General features: G+C 39.9%; 1 protein-coding gene across 8 annotated transcripts in view; it reads left to right on the forward strand.

Moving 5' to 3' along the window:
* Positions 1-24,694, forward strand: part of plekha6 (pleckstrin homology domain containing, family A member 6) — an 80,231-nt gene that overhangs the window by 16,369 nt on the left and 39,168 nt on the right. For 4 of the 8 annotated variants that reach the window (XM_053652496.1, XM_053652497.1, XM_053652498.1 and 1 more), the window contains exons 1-5: positions 453-918; positions 18,462-18,545; positions 20,322-20,454; positions 21,380-21,487; positions 23,548-23,620. In XM_053652496.1, the coding sequence (XP_053508471.1) occupies positions 875-918; positions 18,462-18,545; positions 20,322-20,454; positions 21,380-21,487; positions 23,548-23,620 (442 nt within the window). In that variant the 5' untranslated portion in view covers positions 453-874. Of the gene's footprint in view, positions 1-452; positions 919-10,463; positions 10,713-16,418; positions 16,824-18,461; positions 18,546-20,321; positions 20,455-21,379; positions 21,488-23,547; positions 23,621-24,694 lie in introns of those variants that run through there. The other 4 variants (XM_053652500.1, XM_053652502.1, XM_053652501.1 and 1 more) reach the window with 3 other exon arrangements.

Here is a 24,694-nt window from a genome sequence, read left to right on the forward strand (position 1 = left end):
TTTCTTAACAATATATGTGTAACGCAAGTAACGTAATTTTATTGACAGAATAATTGTAATAACTGTCAAATTACATAAATTTAAAATGCAATGCATTACATTACTGCGTTATTAGAAAAAGTCATTAGAATACAGTAACCTTGTAAATTACTTTGTAACGTGTTATAGCCAACTCTGGTCTAGAACACCATGCACTATTGCACTGCTGGGTCTGAATCTGTGGCATATGAAACACTTAGATATATGTATAGACTTTGCTCAGAACTGGAAAACGTTCTCTGTTCCACACAGAAATCCAATCCAACTGGCCTTGGATAAATCGTGCTGTGATGTTACGCAACCTTCTGTGGTTCATTAACTTTGAACCTCTCTGTATTTACTTCTACACTGCAGGTAAATGGTTTGATACAGAAAGATTCTGGGTTTAAGTCTTAACTTTGTTGAGTAATTTAGTGTATGAATAATAGGAGGTTGCTGAAAGAGTTAAGCATCAGAAGCCCAGCCCTATAGTAGTAGAGAGCTGGGGTGGAGGAAAGCAAGAAGGCTGGGGCCATACTGAGAGTGTGTGTGTGTGTGTGTGTGTAAGTAAGGGTGTGTGTATGTGTGTGTGTGTGTAAAAAGACAGTAGGATCGGTCGTGGTGCTTAAATCCAGCTGGCTGTTCCACCAAGAATGTAATCCATATGCGTGCACGAGTTCAGCTGCAGGAGAAAGGAGAAATATCACCCGCAAAGAAGCAATTGTTTTTGCTTTTCTTGTTTAAATTCCACTCATACCCGCCCCTGGATCCTGGCTTGCCTTTTTCAGCCAGGAAGTGAGAGACGGAAAATAAAGCAAAAGCAAGCAGTAGTAGGAGTCACAGGAGTCGAAACAGTATGATGACAGAAGGAGAGGAGATGAAGGACGAGGGTGCAGCGTGGTAGGTCTTCTACATCTTTCTTGTTTGTCTCATGTAAATAACACTTGCTCTTGATTCGGTAGTCGGTAGAAGTAGAGTTATGGACTATTGCGTCTGGATAGGAGGTGATGGGGGCCATGCGGAGTGTGAGTGTGTGTGTGTGTGTGTGTGTGTGTGTGTGTGTATGAGGGATATAAACAGATGGCTTGTATATGTCAGATACCAAAACAAAGATCTAAAGATTTGTGTGTGTTTTTTAGGCTGCATGATGTTAATGAGTAACTAGTTGGCTTTGTGTCTCTGCTTTGCATCCTTGCTTAGTTTGCAGCTCCTATTTCAATGTTTGTACATCACTCAATTGACATTCCTATCAGTAACAGGAGTGATGGGAGAATGAATGGAAAGGGCTCAAGATTTCAGAAATCATCATTAGAGTTATTGTGACAAGTCTTATTGTTTGCTTTAAGTCTGTATCTAGATACTGCAAATGATTCGGACTACTTTGGCCTTGGGACCACATGTAAAACATAACTGCTGAACACCCAAGAAACTTTCTCTGTTTTAAATATTGTTTTTTTGTGGAGCTTCACAAAAGACACACAATGCCATCTTATTGCCTTGGAGATACTCTCTGAGTGAGCATGCAGTAGGACTCGTTTCTTTGTCTGAGTTTGGTGCAGGGATCAGGGAGAGGGTGATCTTGAGGTTACAGATATAAAAGTGACGCTTTCTGGCTCATCAAATGCAGCTTGGAGTATCTCATTTAATAATAGTCCACTTGGCTATTAACACTCAAGAACAATCTGCGTTGCACAACAATAACAAAGCAACTAACAAGACGAGTTTTGAAAGACGGCTTCTGTAGGAGATCTTTTTGTTTCAAAATCTGGAAGGTTCTCAAAACTTAATAACTGGTCACAGTATCCGGATTGCCACACTTCATACTCAGACACACCTGTCTGTCTGCCAGAATGTCTTGTTTGCCCTTTCATGAAGTCATCAGGAAGCAGAACGGATAGTTTCTCGGCTGCTCACGTGGACAGTCTTTTCACACCTAGACGAGACTGGCATTACATGTTTGTTAGGATTAGTTTTTAACGATCACTTAGTGAACGCCTGTGTATCAAGGAGAAGTCCTAAGGTGAAGACAGCTGTCGAAATTTGTGTTGAATTGCAACAACACAGTGTTGTGGTCTTGGCACAAAACACACTATTACTGCACGCTGGCAAAAAGCCACACAGTTTGTCTTATGAGATTGTGTCTTAGCACAGTTTGACTTCAGTGCCCATAGAAAAGATGTACTGTTCTGAGGAATGCTTTTTAAACACTCTTGTGGGTGTGTGTGCATACACACTTACATGAGCGTGTTTACGTATCGGTGCAAGATTGAAAACATTCATCATAAAAGGGTAGATGTGGAAGATGAGATAAAGACTATATGGTGACCTTTGAAATAGTGCATAGATGAGATCTTTTTATCACTGATGAAAACACTCTTGTGGGTGTGTGTGCATACACACTTACATGAGCGTGTTTACGTATCGGTGCAAGATTGAAAACATTCATCATAAAAGGGTAGATGTGGAAGATGAGATAAAGACTATATGGTGACCTTTGAAATAGTGCATAGATGAGATCTTTTTATCACATTTATTTTTATGTAATTTTCTATAACTTTGATTTGAGGTTGAGGAAATCTCAGTGTATTTACTGGCCCTCATTTATCAAAATGTATCATTCACACAAGATATTTGGTATTCATGAGAATCCAGTTAGTTCAGAAAACCATTCCTACGAGAGCTCCTAAGTTAGTGTAAATTCTATTTCATGAGATTGTTTGGCTTCAAATTGTATATTCGTATAATGAGTTGCTGCACATTTAAATAAGGATTATGTTACATAAGGATAAACAGCTTATTTATTTCAATTACAAAGCAAACGTTTTGTGCAACTCCTTATCGTCATTTCATTTTAATGATGTGTCAGAAAGCAATCCGAAACAAATCCATAAATTAAGACAAATAGTCTAGCTATTCAATTAGTACAAAAGAAATGGCACCATGAAACAGGAGGAAGAGTTAGCATGTGACTGTGTTAGCTGACACGCTGCGATGGCTGAGCTGTGCTGCTGGAAGATTTAGCTCACACCGTGTTTAGGAGGCACGCTTTCATTGTTTAGTTGTCATTTTGTCATTTTCAGCTGTTTTGAGCTTTAGCTTTTATAGAGTTTTATGGCCGTTACTAAATTTAAGCCAGCAGCCATGTTGTGAATGCGCTTTTTGCGGGTGATGGGCATTTATCAGTATACACTTGTAAGTACAAAAATGATCTGCATTATCAAAACATTTGTAAGTCTGACTGGAATTATTAGATAGGTGTGACTTCCAAAAACATTTACATGCAACTTTATTAAAAGATTGATAAATGAGGCCCAGTGTGCGTGAACAGGAGGTGATACGTCTCCTGATTAAGTCGGAAATGGAAGTCAAGCAGTTATTTCATTTCTGCATTCGTATATACTGCACCTCTGCTTATAGTATAAGTTGTAAATTCTCTCTGCTGCAGTTTACACAATACAGTATCTGTACCATCAGAGGGGTACAAAGGATTAGGGAAGATTTAGGCTTGGCCTAAAACATTATTAATTAGGAAACTCAGGTCACCATAAAGGGCTGATTTCATGATTCCCCTCAGAGCAAACTGTAGACACCCACATGACCTCGTTATGTCTGAGTCACTGTTCCATCATCAAAACTACATTAATGCTTTAATGTGTAGCGTCTGCAGATGGTACATTCCGACTTTGGAAACCAATCCAACTCCTACTCGTCATCATTTGTTTTCATGTTTAGCCCAAGTAAGCTAATTAAAAAGCGCAGTGCCGGGGTCAACGTTTGCTTAAACCAGATCTGGTAATGGTGCAGCAGTTAATGTTTGGGGTTTTCCTGAGCACAGTAGGCTTGTTGTAGTTTATTCCGTTTCTGAAAGCAGGAGGTAAATATACTCAAGTTAGCAATTAGACTTCCTGAATTAAAATATTTATTTTTTAGAATCAGAACCTAAACAATAAGTCTTGGTTGTAACACATATTTACTCCAGGCCTATTTTACTGTTCTGTTATCTTGGAAAAACAAAAACAAAACACTATGTAAATGAGATGGTTTTTTTCTCTTCTACACAGTTTAGATTGTTATTCTTGTAAGCCTAGATAGATTTTCTTTAATCTTTGGCACAATGGGAAGTGTGTGTGTGGTTGTTGCTGCCCCACTCCATTCCCTCCATTCTCACTACAAACTGATCTTTTAAATTAGATTTTCTTTCCACACTCACTAAGCATTTTCTTACAAACATGCTGTACACACTGTATGTCTTGAAGGAAATTGAGTGTAAGAATGATCCCAGCCATGGGTATATCAAATTACCTGTACCTAAGATCTTATGCTATGTTATGCTAGGTAGATATAGATGCTCTGTCTATGCTGGTGTAGGCCTTTTCATGTCATGTAGTTCTGACATACTGATGTTTGATTTAATCTCAATTCTGAAACTTTCATCAGCAATGTTATTGGACTGGTATACTTTTTTCCCCTATGGTGTAATCTTTCCATAAAAAAAAAGCACAAAAAAAGAGGTAAGTTTAGGAGAGGAGCGATAAAACTGATTGCAGTAGTTTGCACCCCTGTGGTTTTTGAAAGGTTAAAATAGAAAATGCACCACTATTTCATCAGGGAACGGTTGAGTAAACAAATTCATTCATCCAGTCATCTTCATTAAGAGCTTTATCCTGATCAGGGCACGGTGGATCCAGAGTTTATCCCTGGAAAACTAGGTGTGAAGCATGGGAATATCAGTCCATCGCAGGAAATGATACACACGCATTTGCAGGGAATGCAAATTATTAGAGAATCACATTCACATGTCACATTTACAAGGGCGATGCCATACTTTTAATCTGAAGTCCTTTTGATTTCTCGCTATTAATATCTTAGCATCGACTCCATTTTTGTTGCTTGTTATAGTGAAGGAACATCTGTGAAACCTAACACGTTTTATCGTTTTCCAGTTTTCTAAGGGTATGCAAACTTTGGCACTCAAATGCAGATGTGACAGAGGAGTGGAAATTTCTAGATTAGTTTACCTAAACTGAGATTGTGAAAAGGAAGACCATGTACCAGCTACAAAGTATAAACATTATGTTGCTCCATTCAAGTGCACTAGAAAGCCACTTAAGAGTAACCTTGAACAGCAACAACAACAACAAAAATCACTTATACTGGTTTTCTATCTGGTTTGTCAGCAGATGGCTTGTGTAACAGTTTGCTGCTCACTAATTTGATTAATTCCTTATCTCACATCCGGGATCCATCAGTGAACATCTTTCACTGAATAAATCATGGTTAATACATGTTCAGAGGAGGAAGCTCTGTTTCCATCCTTCTGTTATTCCTCAGATTAAAGGCTTGAGTAGTGATATAATGGAGGAATGAATAGGGAATTTTCCAGTCTTTCAGATGTACAGCCTGCCGCTTTGACATGTCTTGTGTTTCAGCTAATTGAAGAAGCCAGATTCCAAATATAATCTCCGAATTTGGTTTAAAGTGCATTCCAATCCCCAATCCTCCACTCTGTCTAGCGCCATTTCTTCTTCATCTTTAGTTCACGCCCTTCACTGAGTCTTCACTGTTTCTTTGTTTCACTGGTATTCTTTGTTTCAACCACACCGTCGCCCTTTGAGGTACTGTACATGTTGCTCAAGATTGTTGCTGCTGGACAGTCTTGAGAAAGTATACAGGATCACAAAACAAACGTGATACTCTGGCGCTTCATGTACTTGACACGTCTTTCAGACCACTTGCAGGCTTTTAGAAATGTGGTTTGTGCTGTGAAGGAAGGAGATCCTATATATACAGTGGGGGAAATAAGTATTGAATGTGTCATCATTTTTTTCAGTAAATATATTTCCAATGAGGCTATTCACGTGAAATTTTCACCAGACATCAGTATTAACTCAAGAAATCTGGAAATTTTCAACATTAAAGTCCATAAATAAAGTTGACACAGGAAAAAAGTATTGAACACACTAAGAAAAAGCAGTTCTGCAAGGGAAGGGAAGCCAAGGAACCAGCTGAAATCCGTAAGTAATTATACCTGCTATCTGTGCAAATTAATCTCAGCTGGGTTAGTAAATTGATGGTCTATAAAAGGCTTTTCGTTACCAAGGTGTCACACAAGAAACATCTCATGATGGGTAAAAGCAAAGAGCTCTCCCAAAACCTTCACAACCTTATTGTTGCAAAGCATATTGATGGAATCGGATACAGACGTATTTCAAGACTTCTGAATCTTCCAGTATGCACCATTGGGGCCATTATCTGCAAGTGGAAGCAACATCACTCCTTCATCAACCGGCCACGCACAGGAGCTCCTCACAAGGTTTCTGACCAGGGAGTCAGAAGAGTAGCCCAAGAGCCAAGGACCACTCAGAAAGAGCTCCAGAAACACTTGGGGGTAGCAGGTGCCATCGTCACAGAGAAAACAATAGGCAATGCTCCACTCCACTCCTCACGCTCACCCCGCAAGACTCCATTACTAAACAAAAAGCATGTCGAAGCTCGTTTAAAGTTTGCTACAACTCATTTGAACAAGTCTATGAAATACTGGGAGAGTGTAGTCTGGTCAGACGAGAGCAAAATGTAACTTTTTGGCTGTCATACTACACACCATGTTTGGAGAAGAAATGGCACTGCACATCACCCTATAAACATTATACCAACAGTGAAGTTTGGAGGTGGAAGCATCATGGTGTGGGGCTGTCTTTCATCACATAGTACTGGCAGACTTCATATAATTGAAGGAAAGATTAATGGAGCCCTTTACCGGAAGATTCTTGAGAAGAATCTGTTGCCATCCACCAGGATGATGAAGATGAGATGTGGGTGGACCTTCCAGCAGGACAACGATCCAAAACATACAGCAAAGGAATCTCTCAATTGGTTTCAGAGAAAAAAAATCAAGGTGTTCGAATGGCCCAGTCAATCACCTGACTTGAATCCAATTGAACAAGATTTAAAGACAATATGTTTAGAAGAATGGGCCAAAATCACACCCGAATACCGTGGCCCATTAATTTTTTCATACAGGAAGTGTCTTGAAGCTGTCATTACAGACAAAGGTTTCTCCACTAAGTATTAAATAAATTTCAGTTAGCATGTTCAATACTTTTTTCCTGTTTCATTCCTCTTTATTACACATAACTTTATTTATGGACTTTAATATTGTGAATTCTTTATATTTCCAGATTTCTTGAGTTAATACTGATGTCTGGGGAAAATTTCATGTGAATAGCCTCATAGGAAATATATTTACTGAAAAAAATGTTGGGACGTTCAGTACTTATTTCCCCCATGGTATATATTTAATCAAGCTTGTTTTAATCAAACAATCTTGTATATTGGCATTAAATATTGATCTCTTTATTTCATTAGATTTTCCAAACTTCTTAAGGAGGGATGTATTGCATGATTGTGATATCATTTTTCTGTTAGTTGTGTAACAGCTAGAGTTTTTTTTCCTTCCAAAATTCTTCCCAACTTTTTTTGTCATGAATGTGGTGGATCAATTGATCACCTTAAACAACCTTGTGAAGTCAAAAAGCCCACATGTAACTCAACTGATACTGCAGATACTCCAGGATTCAAGATCAAATATCCTTAAAAGAGATCAATATGTTGTCTTCTTCTTTAGGCATTTTTTGTAATGTGTCAGTCTCTGACAGCTGATGAAATCACCATTCAAGGCTAAAGTTTTATACTATGTGCAGATTTATAGTTACATCACACACACACACATACACACACACAGTGCTCTCAGTTTCTTTTTCAGGGAATGGAAAATAAACCATCTGAAATTGTGAACAGTAATGCACAACACTAGTTACTCTAAGGTGTGTGCTACTATTGCCATGATTTTCACCAGTCACAGAATGATTTATGCACAGCCAGATTAGTTTTTATCTCTGATGATCTCTGCTCTGATTGCGGCATCCGCAGCTCCATCAATACATCTCCATCTCTTTGCTCTTCCGGAGCCAACGCCAATAAGCCATTGCTTTTGTTCGCTTTGGCAACTTTGACTGTAATTGCAGTCTTCTTTGACATTTGGCGAAAGGATCAGGTGCGTGTTTTTTGATACACTTTAATCTCCATGAGCTTCCTTTTTTCATGTTGGTTTCTGTCGTACATGTTTAGCAGGCCCAGTGCACAAAAACGATAATGAGAACTGTCAAGGCAGGATTGCACAATGAAATAATTGGGAGATTAACCGAAGTCATGGAATCCTCAGCTAGAACGGTGCTCACTGAAATTAGAGATGAAGTAAAATCTCGCACTTTAGATTTACAAACATTGCAAAAATGTGGTCGTAAGCAATAAAGCCTATTGTTATTCAGGGCTCCTACTGCCTACTGTATAATATTAGAGGGATGAAAGATATTCTCTAGAGTGTGCTCCATTTACTTGGGAGAGACAGAGAAAGTGAAAGAAACCAATAAACCAGACACTCATCCCTCCCCTGTGTATGATGTCATCAGGATGAGTCTGCCAAATATATATGGAATAATATATATATATACTCTAGCCACCTCACAAGATTGATGGACCCGCATTTCACTGAAAATCTGCAAGAAATATGACCTTACGGACTCCTTTTTATTCCAGTGTTTGCATGTTCTCCCTGTGCTGCAGGGTTTCAGGGTTTCTTCTGGGTACTCTGGTTTCCTCCCCCAGTCCAAAGACATGCGTTGTAGGCTGATTGGCCTAAATTGTCCATAGTGTATGAATGTGTGTGTGATTGTGCCCTGTGCCCCGAGTTCCCTGGGATAGGCTCCAGGCTCCCCTGCAACCCTGTGTAAGGTAAGCATTATGGAAGATGGATGGATGGATGGATGGTGAAAATGAATGTGCCAGATGAACTGAAGTTAAGCAGAACAGTAATAATTTATAGGCTGAGTGAATTGATTCATTACAAAACTTCTCGAGCTTGCAGTTGATGCAAACGCATGCATTGTGTTAAACTGATGCATTAGATCTTTAGAAGTGAACGTTAGACGCTGTTAAGAACTGTGCGAGGTGTGAAAAGTGTTGTGCCACACCGAGTTGGGTACAGGGCCCCCCCCCTCTCTCTCTCGCACTGTAAAAGGGCACTCATCATAAGCATGTATAGCATGAGGAAGGGGGAAAACATATTTTTCACTTTATCCAGAGTAGAATATAATTTGTTTTCTGTACTTAGTAGCCAACATATAGTCATGTCTTTGCCTAAAAGAGGCATTTTCACTCATTAAGTGAGTAAGTGACCAACTGACTGTCTGATCCCATTATTAAAACATTAACATTAACAGTGAGTGTACTTCAGGCATCCCTACACCAGATGGCAGTATACATCTGAAGCAGTTCTAAATCTTCATCAGTTTTCACTATTGTCACCAAATGTATTCAATTGTTAAATATTTTAAAGGAAGAGTCCACCCTGAAGCACAATGTTAAATATGTTACTATTGAAATATTTGTGATTCTTGGGCTAATTTGTTGGTTGGTGCTATATTCTCATTATTCCCATGTGAAGGTAGCAGTAGCTTGCTGTGATGGAGTCACAGGGGGACATTGCTATTGCTAGTGCAGTTGCAATGACATGAATGTTTGAGCAAAGTGTACAGATGAGGAGGTGAAAGAGCCAGACAGACTAAAGGACTAAAGCACTGCTGCATCACTTGCAGTGGAGATGAAGTGAGGGCTAAAACCCTGTGGCGCCACTATGAGCAAGTATTCGACTGGCATTGTGGGTAATGTCAGAAACCATTAACTAGTGGTAATGCCAGTCAACACACAATTTCATTGCAAATTAAATTTTGGTTGCCATTGTGAAGATTAATATGCAAGTTGTTCAGGGTGGATTTTTCCTTTAAAGGCTCTGAACTGTGTCGTGGAAATTAGACAACACTTGCAGACTCGTCCTGTGAAGGTAAAAAAAGGTTTATTACAGAAAAATGGTTAATACAGGATAGAATAAAGCAGGATAGAATGATGAGAGTTAAATTTGCCAAATGTATCATGTACCGCTGATATGATGGAATGAGTCAATGGGGCATGCCACTTGATAATAATCCACCGTAAAAATACTACGCCTCTTGCGCTTATTAATAAGTACTCTCTTTACTTATTTATTGCTCAAACTGGATTCTTTCCGTTAGCAAATATTTTTACCGTTATTATCTCTCTCTTTATATATACCCGTTGGTATATATCTTAGTTTTGAAGCTGTGATCTAAGAAACACCAATATCTCTGCCGTCACAGAGGCGAAGTTCCTGGGACTTCTTATAAGAAATTGCTCCATGTAATACTTCTCTCAATGTAATACACACATTTCTTATCTCATTGACTCCCTTCCATAGAGACAGCAATACACTATGACTTCATAAAATTCTAATTCTAAATCATTGACTCCCTTCCATAGAGACAGCAATACACTATGACAGCAATCCACTCACTATGACTTCATGAAATTCTAATTCTAATTCTAATTCTAAATTCTTGATGATCCCTACCAGTCAGTGGTAAGGCTGTATCGGTCTTTCGCTCTGCACAGCAAAGGACAAACTCGCCTTTGCGTCAACACAGACTTCAGGGTGAAACTCTTCTACGAGCGTCCTCCAGTTTGCTTGTTGTCCAGAAAATCTGAAAGACTCGCGCAGCCCAGCCAGGAGACACCAAATTGTCATGGAAATTAGACAACACTCGCAGACTTGTCCTCTGAAAGTAAAAAGGTTTATTACAGAAAGATGGTTAATACAGGATAGAATAAAGCAGGATAGAATAATAAGAGTGCTCTGAAGCCCTTGTACTAAACCACTATTATATATGAATTGTGTCTCTGTAAGCAGATAAACATTCTGTACTGATCTCAGTGACATGACATGGCCTTCTTAGGCGTTATCCTCAGATGAACATGAAAAAGAACAAACTTATTACAAAGTAAAAATTTGTAATTTCCCTCACAGCTGATACTGAGCAGTAATGTGGTAATAAGGGTATTAGACTGGCATCTAACAGAGTTAGTGGTGTATTGAGAAACAAGCTTTGTGGATAACTACACTCACACACACACACACACACACACACACACACACACACACACACACACATACACACACATACATACACACCGTGATATTCTCAAATATGAGCTTACCGTCTTTCATACCTACAGGTTGCCTGTAACTGAGTATTGTAGTGCATAAATGCAACACTGCATCATTAATTCATACAGTCGGGTCTGCTATACTATTACCATCTTCACCAAAACATCATAACCAGCCACAATAGCACTGAATCTCTTCTAGTTATCAGCTGCAATACAGACCACTCTGTTCAGGTTTCAGTTTAAACATGGCTGTTTTCTTTTAACTCTAACTTGTAACAGAAAAGATGTCTTGTAAATGTAAAGGAAAATCGAGAGATGGCTTCCATTAGCCTGCCAGATACAAAACAATATCTATCATTTGCAGGAATGTAAGGAAACAATAAAATAAATCCAAATAAATCCTCTGCAGAAGGGCTTGGTAGAACATCGTGGCAAACTTCAAGTACTTATCCGTTTCAATGGATTTCCGACGTGGATCTAAACATGTCAGTTTCATTTAATAATATGTTCATTTGATAATAATAGGGGCACATCTGGGGTTAGGTGTTCAATTCCTACCTCCACCTTGTGGAGAGTTTGCATTTTTCCCCGTGCTTCAGGGGTTTCCTCCGGATACTCTGGTTTCCTCCCCCAGTCCGAAGACATGCGTTGTAAGCTGAATGGCATTTCCAAATTGTCTGTAGTGTGTGAATGGTTGTTTGAGTGTGTGCGATCGTGCCCTGGGATGGGCTGGCACCGTGTCCAGGGTGTCTCCCGCCTTGTGACCCAAGACCCCTGGCATACTGTAGGCTCCAGGCTTCTCGCAACCCTGTGTAGGATGAGCAGTCCAGAAAATGGATGGATAATAATGGGGTAGTTTAAGTAATGGCTGTATTTGGTATGTAATTGACCCAATGCAGAATTGCTGACATTGTGCAGTTCAACGTCATAGGCATTTGCTCATGGCACTGAAGTAAATTTAGAAATATTTACAGACAAAATTTAAATACACACTATTTATGACCAAGAAGTGGCAAGAAATTACCATTAGCTCACCACCTTCCACAAATGTACCATTCTTACTTTATTATTATTTGTTTTCTTTTCCCTTTTATTTCTGTGTATCTTTTTTTTTGTAATAATGTACTGGGAATGCGTTGTTACATATTATGTGGATTGGAGCCAGTTAATGAGTGAAAGCTGTGGTTAGCCGTAGCCATGCTAGGGTCATCAGTGGCTTACTGTGCCGCACTGATGCCTAATTATCCATCCCCTATCCCTCCCTCCACTCGTCCACTGCGTTGTAAAATAGCCTTTGCCGCTGTGGATGTGGCTGCTGTGATGTGGTGACTGTGAGGTTTGTGTGTTTGTGTGTGTGAGACCGCCATCTTGGTGATACAGGAATTGGGGAGGGGCTTGTGGATGCACATACAGTACACACACACACACACACACTGATATACAGTATATTAAAGATTGAGCTTGACGTAATTGGACATATGGTCATTGCTGTGCATATTTTTCTCCCATCGTTGATGAAGTGAATCTTTGATGTCAGTGTAATTACACTAGAGTTTGGCATCTCTGTTGACCTTTATAGAAAACCAATATTCTGTAACGACCTTTTGTTTGGAGTGTCCTTTTTTCATCAGAGTTTTTCTGTGAAAATTTTCTGTTTCTCTGGGTCTGGTGTAGAAGTGGCAGTGGTAAAAAAAAAATTTAAACAAGCAAAAGGGCTTCCTTTGCCAGAAATGCTTCATCGTGTGCTATGCCAAGTTGTGATTTTTCCAATTTTGATTTCTTTTTTTTTTAAAGAAGGAAATGTTGGAGAAGATTCAGTAGCAGTGGCTTGGGAATATGGAGTACAATAAGAGTAGGCACAGTGCCAGATAAACTCCTCACAGTTGTAGCGAACTTGAACGCTTGGGGAAACAATCTTTTATACACTGAGCTGTTTTGCCAAGTCAGAGCAAAGTAAGACATGACCTTTGTTAGATTGGGATTGACTGATTGACAGGAATAAAGTGTTGTTTTATGTTGATTAATTTGTTATTATCAGGAGCAAATCACTTCCTGTTAACATGTCACGACATGCTGTATTTTATAGGTCAGTTTTTTTTATAGCTGACTTGCCAGAACATAACCCTGAGTGTCTGTATGACATCAATTGTGTTACTTTGAAGAAACCGAAAAAAAAAAAAACATGGTGGGTTTTGAAGGAAAAAAAACCCCTACAAAAAACAAAGCAAAAAGAAAACTTTCCACCTCGACAGAAATCATAAGCTACTTATTGTCTGCGCTGTCTCTGGGTGATCTATGAGTGAGACTGCTGTCTGAGAGCTGAGAGCTTATTAATAGAATTCATTGTGAAACCCCGTGAGCACTGATAACAAACTAACCCCCCGGATGACCTTCCTCGTTCCTTTCGGTTGTGTGTTCCTTAGAATATTAATCATAATATTCATCTGAAAAGCAGCTGCAAAATCTGAACTGTAAGCAAATATAAATTCAGCACAGTTGCTTAGGTCAGAGTTTATAACTCTGGGGCTTAAATCCAGAATAAACGTCGTGTAGAAGTTATAAACAGCACACTGGAAAGCAGAGGTTTTGCATATAGTACACAGGGACCCAGTCAAAAAATTCTGCACAGATGCAATCAGAAGGCAGCACAATGCATCTATAGATGTGATAAGGTCACAAGACATTGGTGGTAGGGGCCGTAGTTACTCTCTTTTATAAGAACAACATGGCTGTCAGTCAGAACTTTTTAGAGTGGGAGGAAAATTCACCCATTCATTTTCTGTACTGCTTATCCTACACAGGGTTGTGGGAAGCCTGGAGCTTATCCCAGGGAACTCAGGGCATGAGGCATGGGACACTCTGGATGGGGGGTCAGCCCTACACAGGGCACAATTGCACATGCATTCACACACTATGGTCAGTTTGGAAATGCCAGTCAGAATACAACGCATGTCTTTGAACTCAGAGGGGGAAACCGGAGTACCCGGAGGAAACCCCTTTAGCACAGGGAGAACATGCAAACTCCACGCACACACTTATTTTCATAGTGCAGATAAAATGCCTCAGAATGCCTGCCTCTATCCTTTCACGCCAACATGATCCATGTGAAATTCCTGAATAGTTGTTGTTGGGTTTTATTTTCATTTTCACGCATACATTTTTAGTTCCAGACTCAAGTTTGGTGAAGTGTAAGAGCTGGTTTCGAGCTCGACACTGATCCAAAAAACCTATCCTTGGTCCTCTTGAAAACAGTGTTCTGTTTCCACCGACCCCCTGGTGCAATCAACATCATGTGCTGAAGCTCTCAGCTACTTGCGCTTCATGCCGAGTAACATGATTGGTTCAACTTCTCACGTTTCAGGTTTCCTGATGGCGCGGAAAGGCCATGTAACACCTTATTAATATATAAAACCAAACTTTCATGGAACTGGTGCACTGTAATTAGTTCACCTTTGTGTTGTGTATGTTTGCACTGAGAGCATCATGGAAAATGTACATCTTGTGCAAGCCTGCATGGCTACAAATCTCTTCCATGAGAACAGCTCTTTATTTGCAGGCATTCCTGAAAAAAAAAGTGTGCTTCTTCGCTGCTTGAGTGTTGTTACCAAAAGTGACATACAGAGTTGAGCAATCAATCTATAGATCAGAAGGAAATCTTCTACAGTATATGAAAGCATACCTGTGGTTATGAGCCCCGCCCCCAAACAAGAATACAGTTGGTTCTGGGACTCAAGTATTCCAGACAATCATTAGACGTTTCAGGTGTTGTTTCACACAATTTCCACGTGTACTGGACTTTTTCACATATAGCGCATGTGGTTATATTTTTTTCGTGATTATTTTCACACGCTCACCTGTAGGACTTTCATTTTTCAGATGTGAATTTCTCACGAGTATTTCTTTTTCACATGTGATCATTTTATTCACATGCTGTGTTTATGGCTGCCAAGATCTTGTTTGATAGCAAATAATCAGAATTAAATCAAATACATTTCCGCAAATAAAGGCAAACTGTAAGTGCAGACAGTGTGTCTGTGATGTACAGAACAACATTTCTGTTGTAAGATATAAATCTGGCAACCCTGATTAATGATATTACTACTTGGCTGTTGTTGGGAAGCACACCTGCTCTATCGAACAAAGTTATGTCTAAAAACCGCTCAATATGATGACTGTATTTTGTCGACTCGCAGCCACCTATTATAGGGTTACTCTAAAAATTCACTAGATAGTAGCCTATGGCATGTCATTATTAATGTGGTCCTGCCCCATCAAAATCCATGGTCATGAACCGCTGCTGCTGAAGAGATAAATAATGGCTACACTAGTTTATATCTAGAAGTGAAGTCTTTTTTTCCAGTCTAATAAAAAATTTACATGAGTAGTCTGCTTAATCTAATAGAAATGTAAAAATAGACAATTTGTGACAGGAAATAATAGCAGCAGTGCTATGGTCAAATTATTATAGATTTACATCACGTTATTACTCATTATGGATGCTAATTTGGAAAATGTTGTGCTCTGATCCTATAAATCAAGCACAGCATTGAAATGGAGTGAACATATTTTTAATAAGCAGCCTACTCTGTCTTGTCAGCATCATACTTCCTGATTTATAAAGGCACATAAAAGCTAACCCCTTTATAATAGCAGCAAATGGCTCACATGAATAAAAAATGTTGGAATCATCCTAACATTGAGTTATGGCTGTAGTAGTTGCTCCAGGATGATGGTGTCTCTCTATGAAACGCTGATCTTATTAGTGTGAAGCAACATGTGTCTGGGTAAGATCAGGAAGAAGGCGGGTCCTACATGGCTAACATTGTTTAAACCCCACCCCCTTTCCAGTTGCCGCACCCACTCTGTGGCACGTTTTGCCATCATGGCTTTCCCATGGGTTTGTTGGTCATCATTAACGAATGTCCACATCTTTGCCCTCTGATTTCAGGCCCCACATGGGTCATTCAGTGTCAGACGGTCCTGTGAGGGAGGGATGATGGTGGTGGTGGGGGTACAGAATTAAGACACGAGAGGAGGAGAGAAAAAAGAAGGACAGTCATAGGGACCAAACAAGCTGAGCAGTGCAGTTCTGGAAAGCAGGAGAGCACATGGGAGATATAGAGAGAGGGAACGAAGGACGGTGAAGGCAAAGAGTGCAGAGTAGGGAGAGAGAGGGAGAGCAAATAAAGGGAGAGAGGGAGAATGAGAGAACGATAGAGGCTATGTTCTCAAGGAGAGAAAGGAGGACAGCAATTATTGTATCTAGCACCCAACAGACGCTCCTGGCATCAGCTGCCCCCCCCCCTCTCTCTCTCGCTCTCTCTCTCTCTCTCTCTCTCTCTCTCTCTCTCACTGTCTGTTTTTCTGGCCATCTGGTGCTCACCGTGTTTGTTATATAATTGATCCGAGGAAATATGCTGAAGTTCCGAGCCGACCGGCGAGTCAGGTAGGTGAGGTGGCGGCACTGCAGGGTCGCTTTGGCGGAGCACGGCAGCGAGAGAGAGAGTGTGTGAGAGAGAGAGAGAGAGAGAGAGAGAGAGAGGGATGGGGGGAAGTTTATAGTGAGCCAGCTAGAGAGAGAGAGAGGCAGGCAGCTGCAGAGGCAGCATGACTGGAAACTCGGAGCTGGAGGTCAGGCAGGACTGCAATGCAGTGCTGGAGGGAGACATCCATGGCTCGTAGGAGATCCTTACAGACATTTGTACCTCAGGATTGTATGAGTGTTGGTAGGTAGATGTGTGTTTAATGCTGGTGTGCTCCAAAAAATACGAGTGTCGTCAAACGTGAAATAGATTTAAACTCACGAGCGGACTAGAACGTGACCGAGAATGTTATCGTGTCCTTTATGTGTTGGATATAGTGCAGGGACTGGTTCTATTTCTATATAGGTTTCTGGGTTATGCATGATAAAGCATGCTCAGTCGCAAGACCCTGAGAGATTACACACACACACACACACACACACACGCACTTCTCTGCTGATGTTCTAGATTTGTCCATCTGCCTTTAGACTAACTGGATTCCTGAGCGTTGTCTGTTGTCTTTTACATGCATTTGTGTGTGTGTGTGTGTGTGTGTGTGTGTGTGTGTGTGTGTGAGTGTGACTGTATGTAAATTAGCAGACTGCCCCGACCGCTTGTGCTTGTATTATTTGGCATGCCATTCTAAAGCATAATTTGTTGTAGGAAGTGAGACATCTCTAGTCTGCCAAAGATCTTCAGTTCACTTCCATGGTTCACTTAAAATCTGCTTTGTGGTCATCTAGACCCTTAACCAGCTACTCCCCTGTCACTGTGAAATACAGAGTGTAGATCACTGAACATCTTTCCCGCTTAATAATTTAGTTCATGGCACAACAGCTGCAGAACGCACTGTACTGCTAAACAGTGCTTTAGATACTGGATGTTTGTTTATATTTCTTCATCAGGTGCGGCCTTTATTGTGACTCTCAGTGCCATAGAAATGAGCTTAAATAGTCCTTAATGGAATATGACCAGGAATAGCATATTGTGATGTGAATATATGACAAGCCTCTTGACATGTTAAAAGATTGGCCTGCATTAACTTTATCTGGAACCTCTAAGCTATTTAGAATAATCTGTATACAACTTCAAAAATCATTTGCATATCTGCATATTGCAGGCTTCACTGAAAAATAATAATAATACAGTGATGAACAAATTTACTTCGCTCAGCCTGTATGTAGCATCTCATAGCACTTTAGCTATGAACCCTCCACGATGCAGTGTTACATTTCTGATCAGGCACGGTGGAGTGCAGCTTCAGTAGTCTGTGTTATAACCCCAGAAAAAACTGATCTACTCAGTCCTACTCCAGTGCAAGTGAAATCAGTTCCTGTGAAGCAGCTGCATTCTGTATAAGTTTGAAGGACTTGGCGTTGGGACATGAGTCCCTGGAGCACAGCCTATCTGCGTTCTCTAAAGTGGGACGAGATACTGTCACAAGTGGCTGAATGTGAGTGGCTGTCAGGTTAAAGGCAGAACAGGAGTGTGATACCTTCATCTGGCTTCAGGACTTTGGACATGATAAATTCTTCACACTCTAGGCCGGGATGTTGTTCATGCCGCCCCAGTTTCATGTTTAGTTTCACTTCAAATATTTATTCGGGACTATTAAACCCTCTGAACGGTTACGGCCATAGTTGAACACCCACACCCACACACACAGAGCTAAATGGGTGTGTATTGATTGAGTGTAACACTGTACTGCTAACTGCTGAATTATTAAGCAAGTTGGGGTTACTCTGCTTCAGTATTTTACAGGATTGTTGTGACTAGTCTGGAAAAGTGTCATGGAGCTTGCAAAACATTTATACTACTATTCGTCTGCTTTCTGTTTTCCAGTCAGAATGAGCCGAACGGGCCAGCTGGGCTCTCAGTGATCCATACCCGTCCGGAGGAGAACGGACAGATCCAGAAAGAGTTGCTGTAAGTGTGCCATCCTTTCTGTCTGTTTTTTGTTTTTTTTTTTGTTTTGTTTTATTTCATTCACTCAAACAATAGTCTAAAATTGCAGGTGTGCAGGTTATATATATATATGTGTGTATATATATATATATATATATATATATATATATATATATATATATATATATATATATATATATAAACACACAGTGAGGATAGTCAAAAATGCAGACCTTGTTGTAAAAGATGATAAATGAGGCATTTTCATTCCAAGGCTGTAAAATGTGAATTCTATCATGTTTTGTAGAATGAGAAACCCAGCATCTGTGAGTGACTCGGGTTGGTTTTTAAATATGAAGAAGACACATAAAGTGGGAGGTTGGTATGAGTATGAACGTCCAGATGACCTGGAAAGCCCAAACGGAGACCCAGGTTTCACTGTGTGTCCTTAATCCTGGTCACCTGTGATAAATAGGAGCTACATGTTTTTTGTGTTGTTTTTTTCCCCAACCTGTGTGTGTGTGTGTGTGTGTGTGTGTGTGTGTGTGTGTGTGTGTGTGTGTGCTTTATTTAGTAGCATCATTTAATATCATCCTGACTAATACATGAATATCCAAATGTCTGTTAGGCCAAAGCTATTTTTATGTAAATTCCACAGTGCATACTTGAAGTCATGTTCAATTTTCCTTGAATTCGTCGGAGGGCTAATAAATCTTTTATGTTTAGAGAGCTTTCCAGCCCACACGGAGACAACGCCGCCACCCTGCTCATCCTCTATGCGCTGTCGGGGATCAATACAGGGCTTCCATAGCACATGAGTAAAGTTTAACACCTCTAATGCAGAGGCCTTCGCTGGGTCTAATGCATTTAATTTTCTACGGAGACAACGCCGCCACCCTGCTCATCCTCTATGCGCTGTCGGGGATCAATACAGGGCTTCCATAGCACATGAGTAAAGTTTAACACCTCTAATGCAGAGGCCTTCGCTGGGTCTAATGCATTTAATTTTCTACACAGTGTAATTTTTGCATCTCAATTGAAATGAAAACAAATTAATAAGCTTAGGTTCCTGTATGGGCATGATCATGTGCTAGTGAGCTAATCACGACCATTGTATGGGCATCCAGTTTGCCACAGAGTTTGTGATGACTGACTGGTTTCTAGTTTTACATGTATATTTGGATCAGATTATAACATCTCAGCTTTTTAAATGACCATAATTTTCAATCATCTATGATTTGCTCCAATGAATTACCTCTGCCCGATTGCTTGAGTGAATACCTTCGGAGCCTGAATGATCCACCTTTGTTAGACCTATTGGTTAAGAGCTGCTCCTATTTAATCAAGCTCATATTTCAGTCTGAGTTGGTTGTAAGCTTCAAAGACTTGTTGTAAATTTGTCTGTCTTGCTGGTCAGCAGATCAATGGCTTCTAGAGAGGGTTTGGAAAATCCAGACCGGGGATCAATATAATTGAATGACGAATGCATGGTCGCTCTGCAATGTGCAGTCCCTTCTTTCTCCCTCTGTCTTCTGGACACTGCTACAAATCACATTCTTTTGAAACCATCGCCCGTTCTTAAACACAGCCTCTGGGGTGCGGCCTTGTGCTTTTGCCAGTGGAGGATAAAAATAACGTGGCTCCATGTGTGCACGTCTGCCTCCTTCCCATAGTCCTTCTGTAACGTTCGGATTTTTTGGGTTGTCCTCTTTTGCAGTGCGCTCCCTGCGTGTATTGGTTTGAGAACAATTTCTGCGTAAAGGTGATGGCGCACTGTTTGTACCTGTGTGTGTGCAGGAGCTTGGATTCGGACATGAATGGCAAGACGGGCAGCAGAGCGCCTTCAAATAACGCCGTTGAGGCAAACAGCAATGCCAACAACCTCAGCATGGCATCCCATTCAACCCCAGAGGCCCAGAATCACTCACAGGTCAGTATAGTGCAGTACACTGCAAAAACAAACAAGCAAACAAATAAACAAATAACAAAAACAGGAAAAGAAGCTAAACTTTGTCTTGAGTAAATTCAAATATTCAGTGATTATCAATAGTCAGATTTAGATTAAATCCACAGTAAAAAGTGTGGATGCGGCAAACTGAGTATAGTTTTTTCATGTACTTAAAAACATTTGGCTGCTATAGTATAATAGGGCTGGATTTTGGCAGAAGGTATATACTGAGGATTTTATTTGTGGTGGCCATTTTAGGTTGCAGGAGGTTATATTTCTGCACAGCTTCCCATGTATACATCATGCCCACTGCTAAACCAGCCCAGTTTGCATGTGTATATGTAGAGGATATGGATGATATATAATTGGGGACTGGCCATTGGCAATGTAGTAGTTGCTGAAGTTGTGGTAGAAGGTATATAACTAAATCCAGGATCAAGTTGAAGAGATAACCAGCCTTATATCACAGTGCTGTTGGATTCTCGAATCTGAACGTGCGGATTCATTTTCTATCACAGCAACTCTGACCGTCATTTCAGCTGTAAATCATATCACAGGTTTACTGTATATTAATGTGCTTGTTCTAATGCGGCACCGTTTCTATAGTAACAGCTCATTCACAGGGACTTGTATACCGGATGTTCCTCACAATCTAAGCATAACAATAAAAATGTGTTTTACATTTGCATGTGGCCTGACTTACTAAATGATGTCCTGTGTGAGCTGAGTCAAGTGTGTGAGCAGGGAAAACACAGAATTATGCAATGAAGAAAAAAACCTGATTAAATTAATTTATTGTATCACAACAACCCAGTATGATTATTATCCATCAACCACATGTGTCTATGTGTTGTGTTTATGTCTGTTGTTCAATAAAGCACAAACATTCTCTTATGCCTCTATGTAGCTGGTTTCACGGACGCCTAAGAGAGCTGCGACATTTGGGAAGCGCTCCAATTCCATGCGCCGTAACCCAAAGGCTGAAGTCACCAAGCAAGGCTGGCTCTGTAAACAGGTAAAGTTTGTGAGAGCAATGTTGCATTGAGACAATTAACTAATGTGTTATAATTAACATAACTGATAAACAGCTCATACCTTCCTACATAACAGATAAACAGCTCATTCTATAATTTTCTTTTACAGCATTTTGCAATGTATAATTTCTATTTCTAGTTCTAGAACTCACACAAAACCTCTTCCCAGGCTTAGTGTTCTTCTTGAGGGCAAATGTTTGTGTCAGAGCACAAATAAATGTCATGTGACAGGGACTAACTAAAACGGTTATTTCACCTTGTTACTCACAGGTCATGACCAGAATCAGAATATATCATTAAAAAAAAGCATATTTTTCTTCCTAATTTGGGTACCTGCATTTATTATAAGACAACGACTGCAGCTGAAAGCCCTGAGACACGTGAAGCCAGCCAACGGCATCTTTTCTAAAGGCTGCTCGTGCTGCGTCACAGGGCAACATAACACACCCCGAGAAAAGAGCTATCTGCCCGTTTCCACATGCGTGTGCTCACAGCCACCCACGATTGGCTAGTGTTGCTGTGATTGACAAGGGAGAGAGAGTAATACCATCCCATTCATCCTGAGAGCACAGCCAATTTTGCTCCCTCGGCCACTGTCCACAGATGGCTGTTCCGTTGTCAGAAATCAAACTCACGTTCTTTTCTGTTGCACCACTTGGAAGCATCAGTAATATGAATTTTCAATGATTAGAGAAACTAAGCCAAGCATATAAAGTTTCACACTGGACTGACCATGTCATATTGGTTTCCTTAGACTAAAGTAATTTAGCTTAGTTGAAATAACACAGGACATTTTTTGGATTCAGTATTGATGAGGGTTTCATTTGTGGTAAGCCCAGTGAATTTGCACAGAAACACTTGATTATGGATATTTTAAAGGAAACCACTGTTTAAGAAAATATTACTTGTGACATCAGTTTTTGCAAAAGACAATTATTTCAGTTTTACGTTTAAATTATATGTACACGTGTGTAGGGTTTTTTTTTTAAAAATGCTAAGCTTACTCATCTCAAAGTGCAGGAAGAATACAATGAGCAGTGGTGGCTCCGTGAATACGGTCCTGTGCTACTGATGGGAAGGTTGAGAGTTCAGATGCCAAACTGCCACTAGGAGTCCTTGAGTAAAGGCTTCTACAGGACTCAGGAGTGCTGTACCATGCCTAACCCTGTTCTCTGATCTCATTATTCTTCCAGGCTGGGATATGCAAAGAAACTGTTTGGTTTTACTGTGCTGATGTCCTATAGAGGCCATCTTTCTAAGATTACTGTACAAGTTGCTTATTACAAATTGAACAAGTGTGACTTTCCCAGCTATTTGTTATCTTCAGTGTTGGTACAGTTAAACATAATCATAAATGGGCTAGTATGAATGAGCTAGCAGGGCTACGCACTCCTGTCTTTCAAAGCTAAAAACACATTAATATAATGCTTTCATTTTTGGCGTCTACATCAGACTATTTGTTGTTAGCAAATATTGTTTTAGAGTTCTATGGAATCAAGAGCAACAACACTAGCCATGGGCGTAAGACAAATTCATAGAATGGTACGAGTTTAGGGCTTATTTTACAGTATTTCTAGTCCAGACTACATATTCCTGCAGTCTATCATTTATATTAGATCTTTGTCAGGTGATTACCCAGAGTGAACCCTAAACCCCCCCCCCCCCCCGAATACATGTGCACTTTGTTGACGAATCTGTAACACGTCATCAAGTAAAATACAGTAAAATACAATCATAGGCATAATGAATGACAGCCAGATAGATTCTTTACTCTGTTATATTTTAACCCTAAAATTTGTTTAGAGGAGAAACGCATTCAAATCTTTTAAATCATTAACACAGCTGCCTATGTAATCATTCCTATTATGCCATCAGTTAGACCTATTGATATAATGCATTGCTAATAGTTTCAAAGTCAATCTATCGAGAGATATTAGATATTAGTCCTCCTGTCTTATATAACAACCATCTGGCACTAAACATAATGATGATTTGCTGTTGTTAGAGTTGGAATATAATGATTATAATGTTGTTATTTCAGGCCAGCAGTGGTGTGAAGCAGTGGAACAAGCGCTGGTTTGTGCTCACAGATCGATGTCTCTTCTATTATAAAGGTTGGTTGAGAAAATATTTTTCTGTGCGGTTATGTTAATATTGTTCTATATTGGTATTGCTGGTGGTGACCACACCTTCACGATTTGATTATCCAAATACCATTTACCTACAACTGAGCAGATCCTTTTTTTTTTGTATTCATTTGAATGTAGTGTCCTCTGATCCTGTCTGTTCTGCAGATAAGTTGGTCTTACATAAAACACAACAGACAGCATGATTCACAACGAATCTGTCCAAATTCTTGGTTAACATGCTGCTATACTGTGAAAACTATGACACAATAGGAAAGCAAGTGGATTTGTATTGAGTTTGTTTATGTGATTCGAAATTTGGCCTATCCTCTAAGTCGGGCAGAAATGTTTGTTATACAAATCCTTATTTCTTTACAGACTGATGAGAGTACACTGTTCTTCATGGTCAATTTACGTGTAACAGTATTGTGTGTTTAGTTTAAGACGTTAGATTTGTATTTGGTTCAGTAGATCTCAGAACTCTCCCATGCACGGTTGGCCTTAGGTATTTGTTCTGAATGGATTCATTTGAATATATAGAAATTAACTGTGTAGCTTATCCTTAATAAATGTATAATTTCAGACTAGTTTGATGATACTAGAGATTACATACATTGCTCAAATGCCTACATGTGGATTTGAATCTTTGTGAGTAACACTTACATCACAAGGGTGAAAGAGATGAAAGGGCACTTAAAAGTGGACATTACTTAGACACATTTCCGGGTAATTTCATGGCTGATCAAATGTGTGTTTTATGATGAAAGTTTACGAGGTCATTGTAAAACATCTGTCCGTAGACAGCCTTCAGACACATCTGCGTTATGGTTTGTACGTATGTGGGGTGGTGTGTGTGTGTGTGGGATGGAGTGCTTCTCATTTTGACCTAACCATGAAGGTCATGCAAACAGCACAGCCTCTGAGGACAGATGTCAGCTAGCTCCTCCCCTAATCCTCCACCAATCATAGTTTTCCCAGTCATTGTCATGATAAAGACGCTGATCAGTGGCTGCAGCTTAATTTATTATGATATATACAATGGAAATAAAAAGTCTACACACC

This window comes from Ictalurus furcatus, chromosome 21 (genome assembly GCF_023375685.1).
Source record: "Ictalurus furcatus strain D&B chromosome 21, Billie_1.0, whole genome shotgun sequence".
Lineage (NCBI taxonomy): Eukaryota > Metazoa > Chordata > Actinopteri > Siluriformes > Ictaluridae > Ictalurus > Ictalurus furcatus.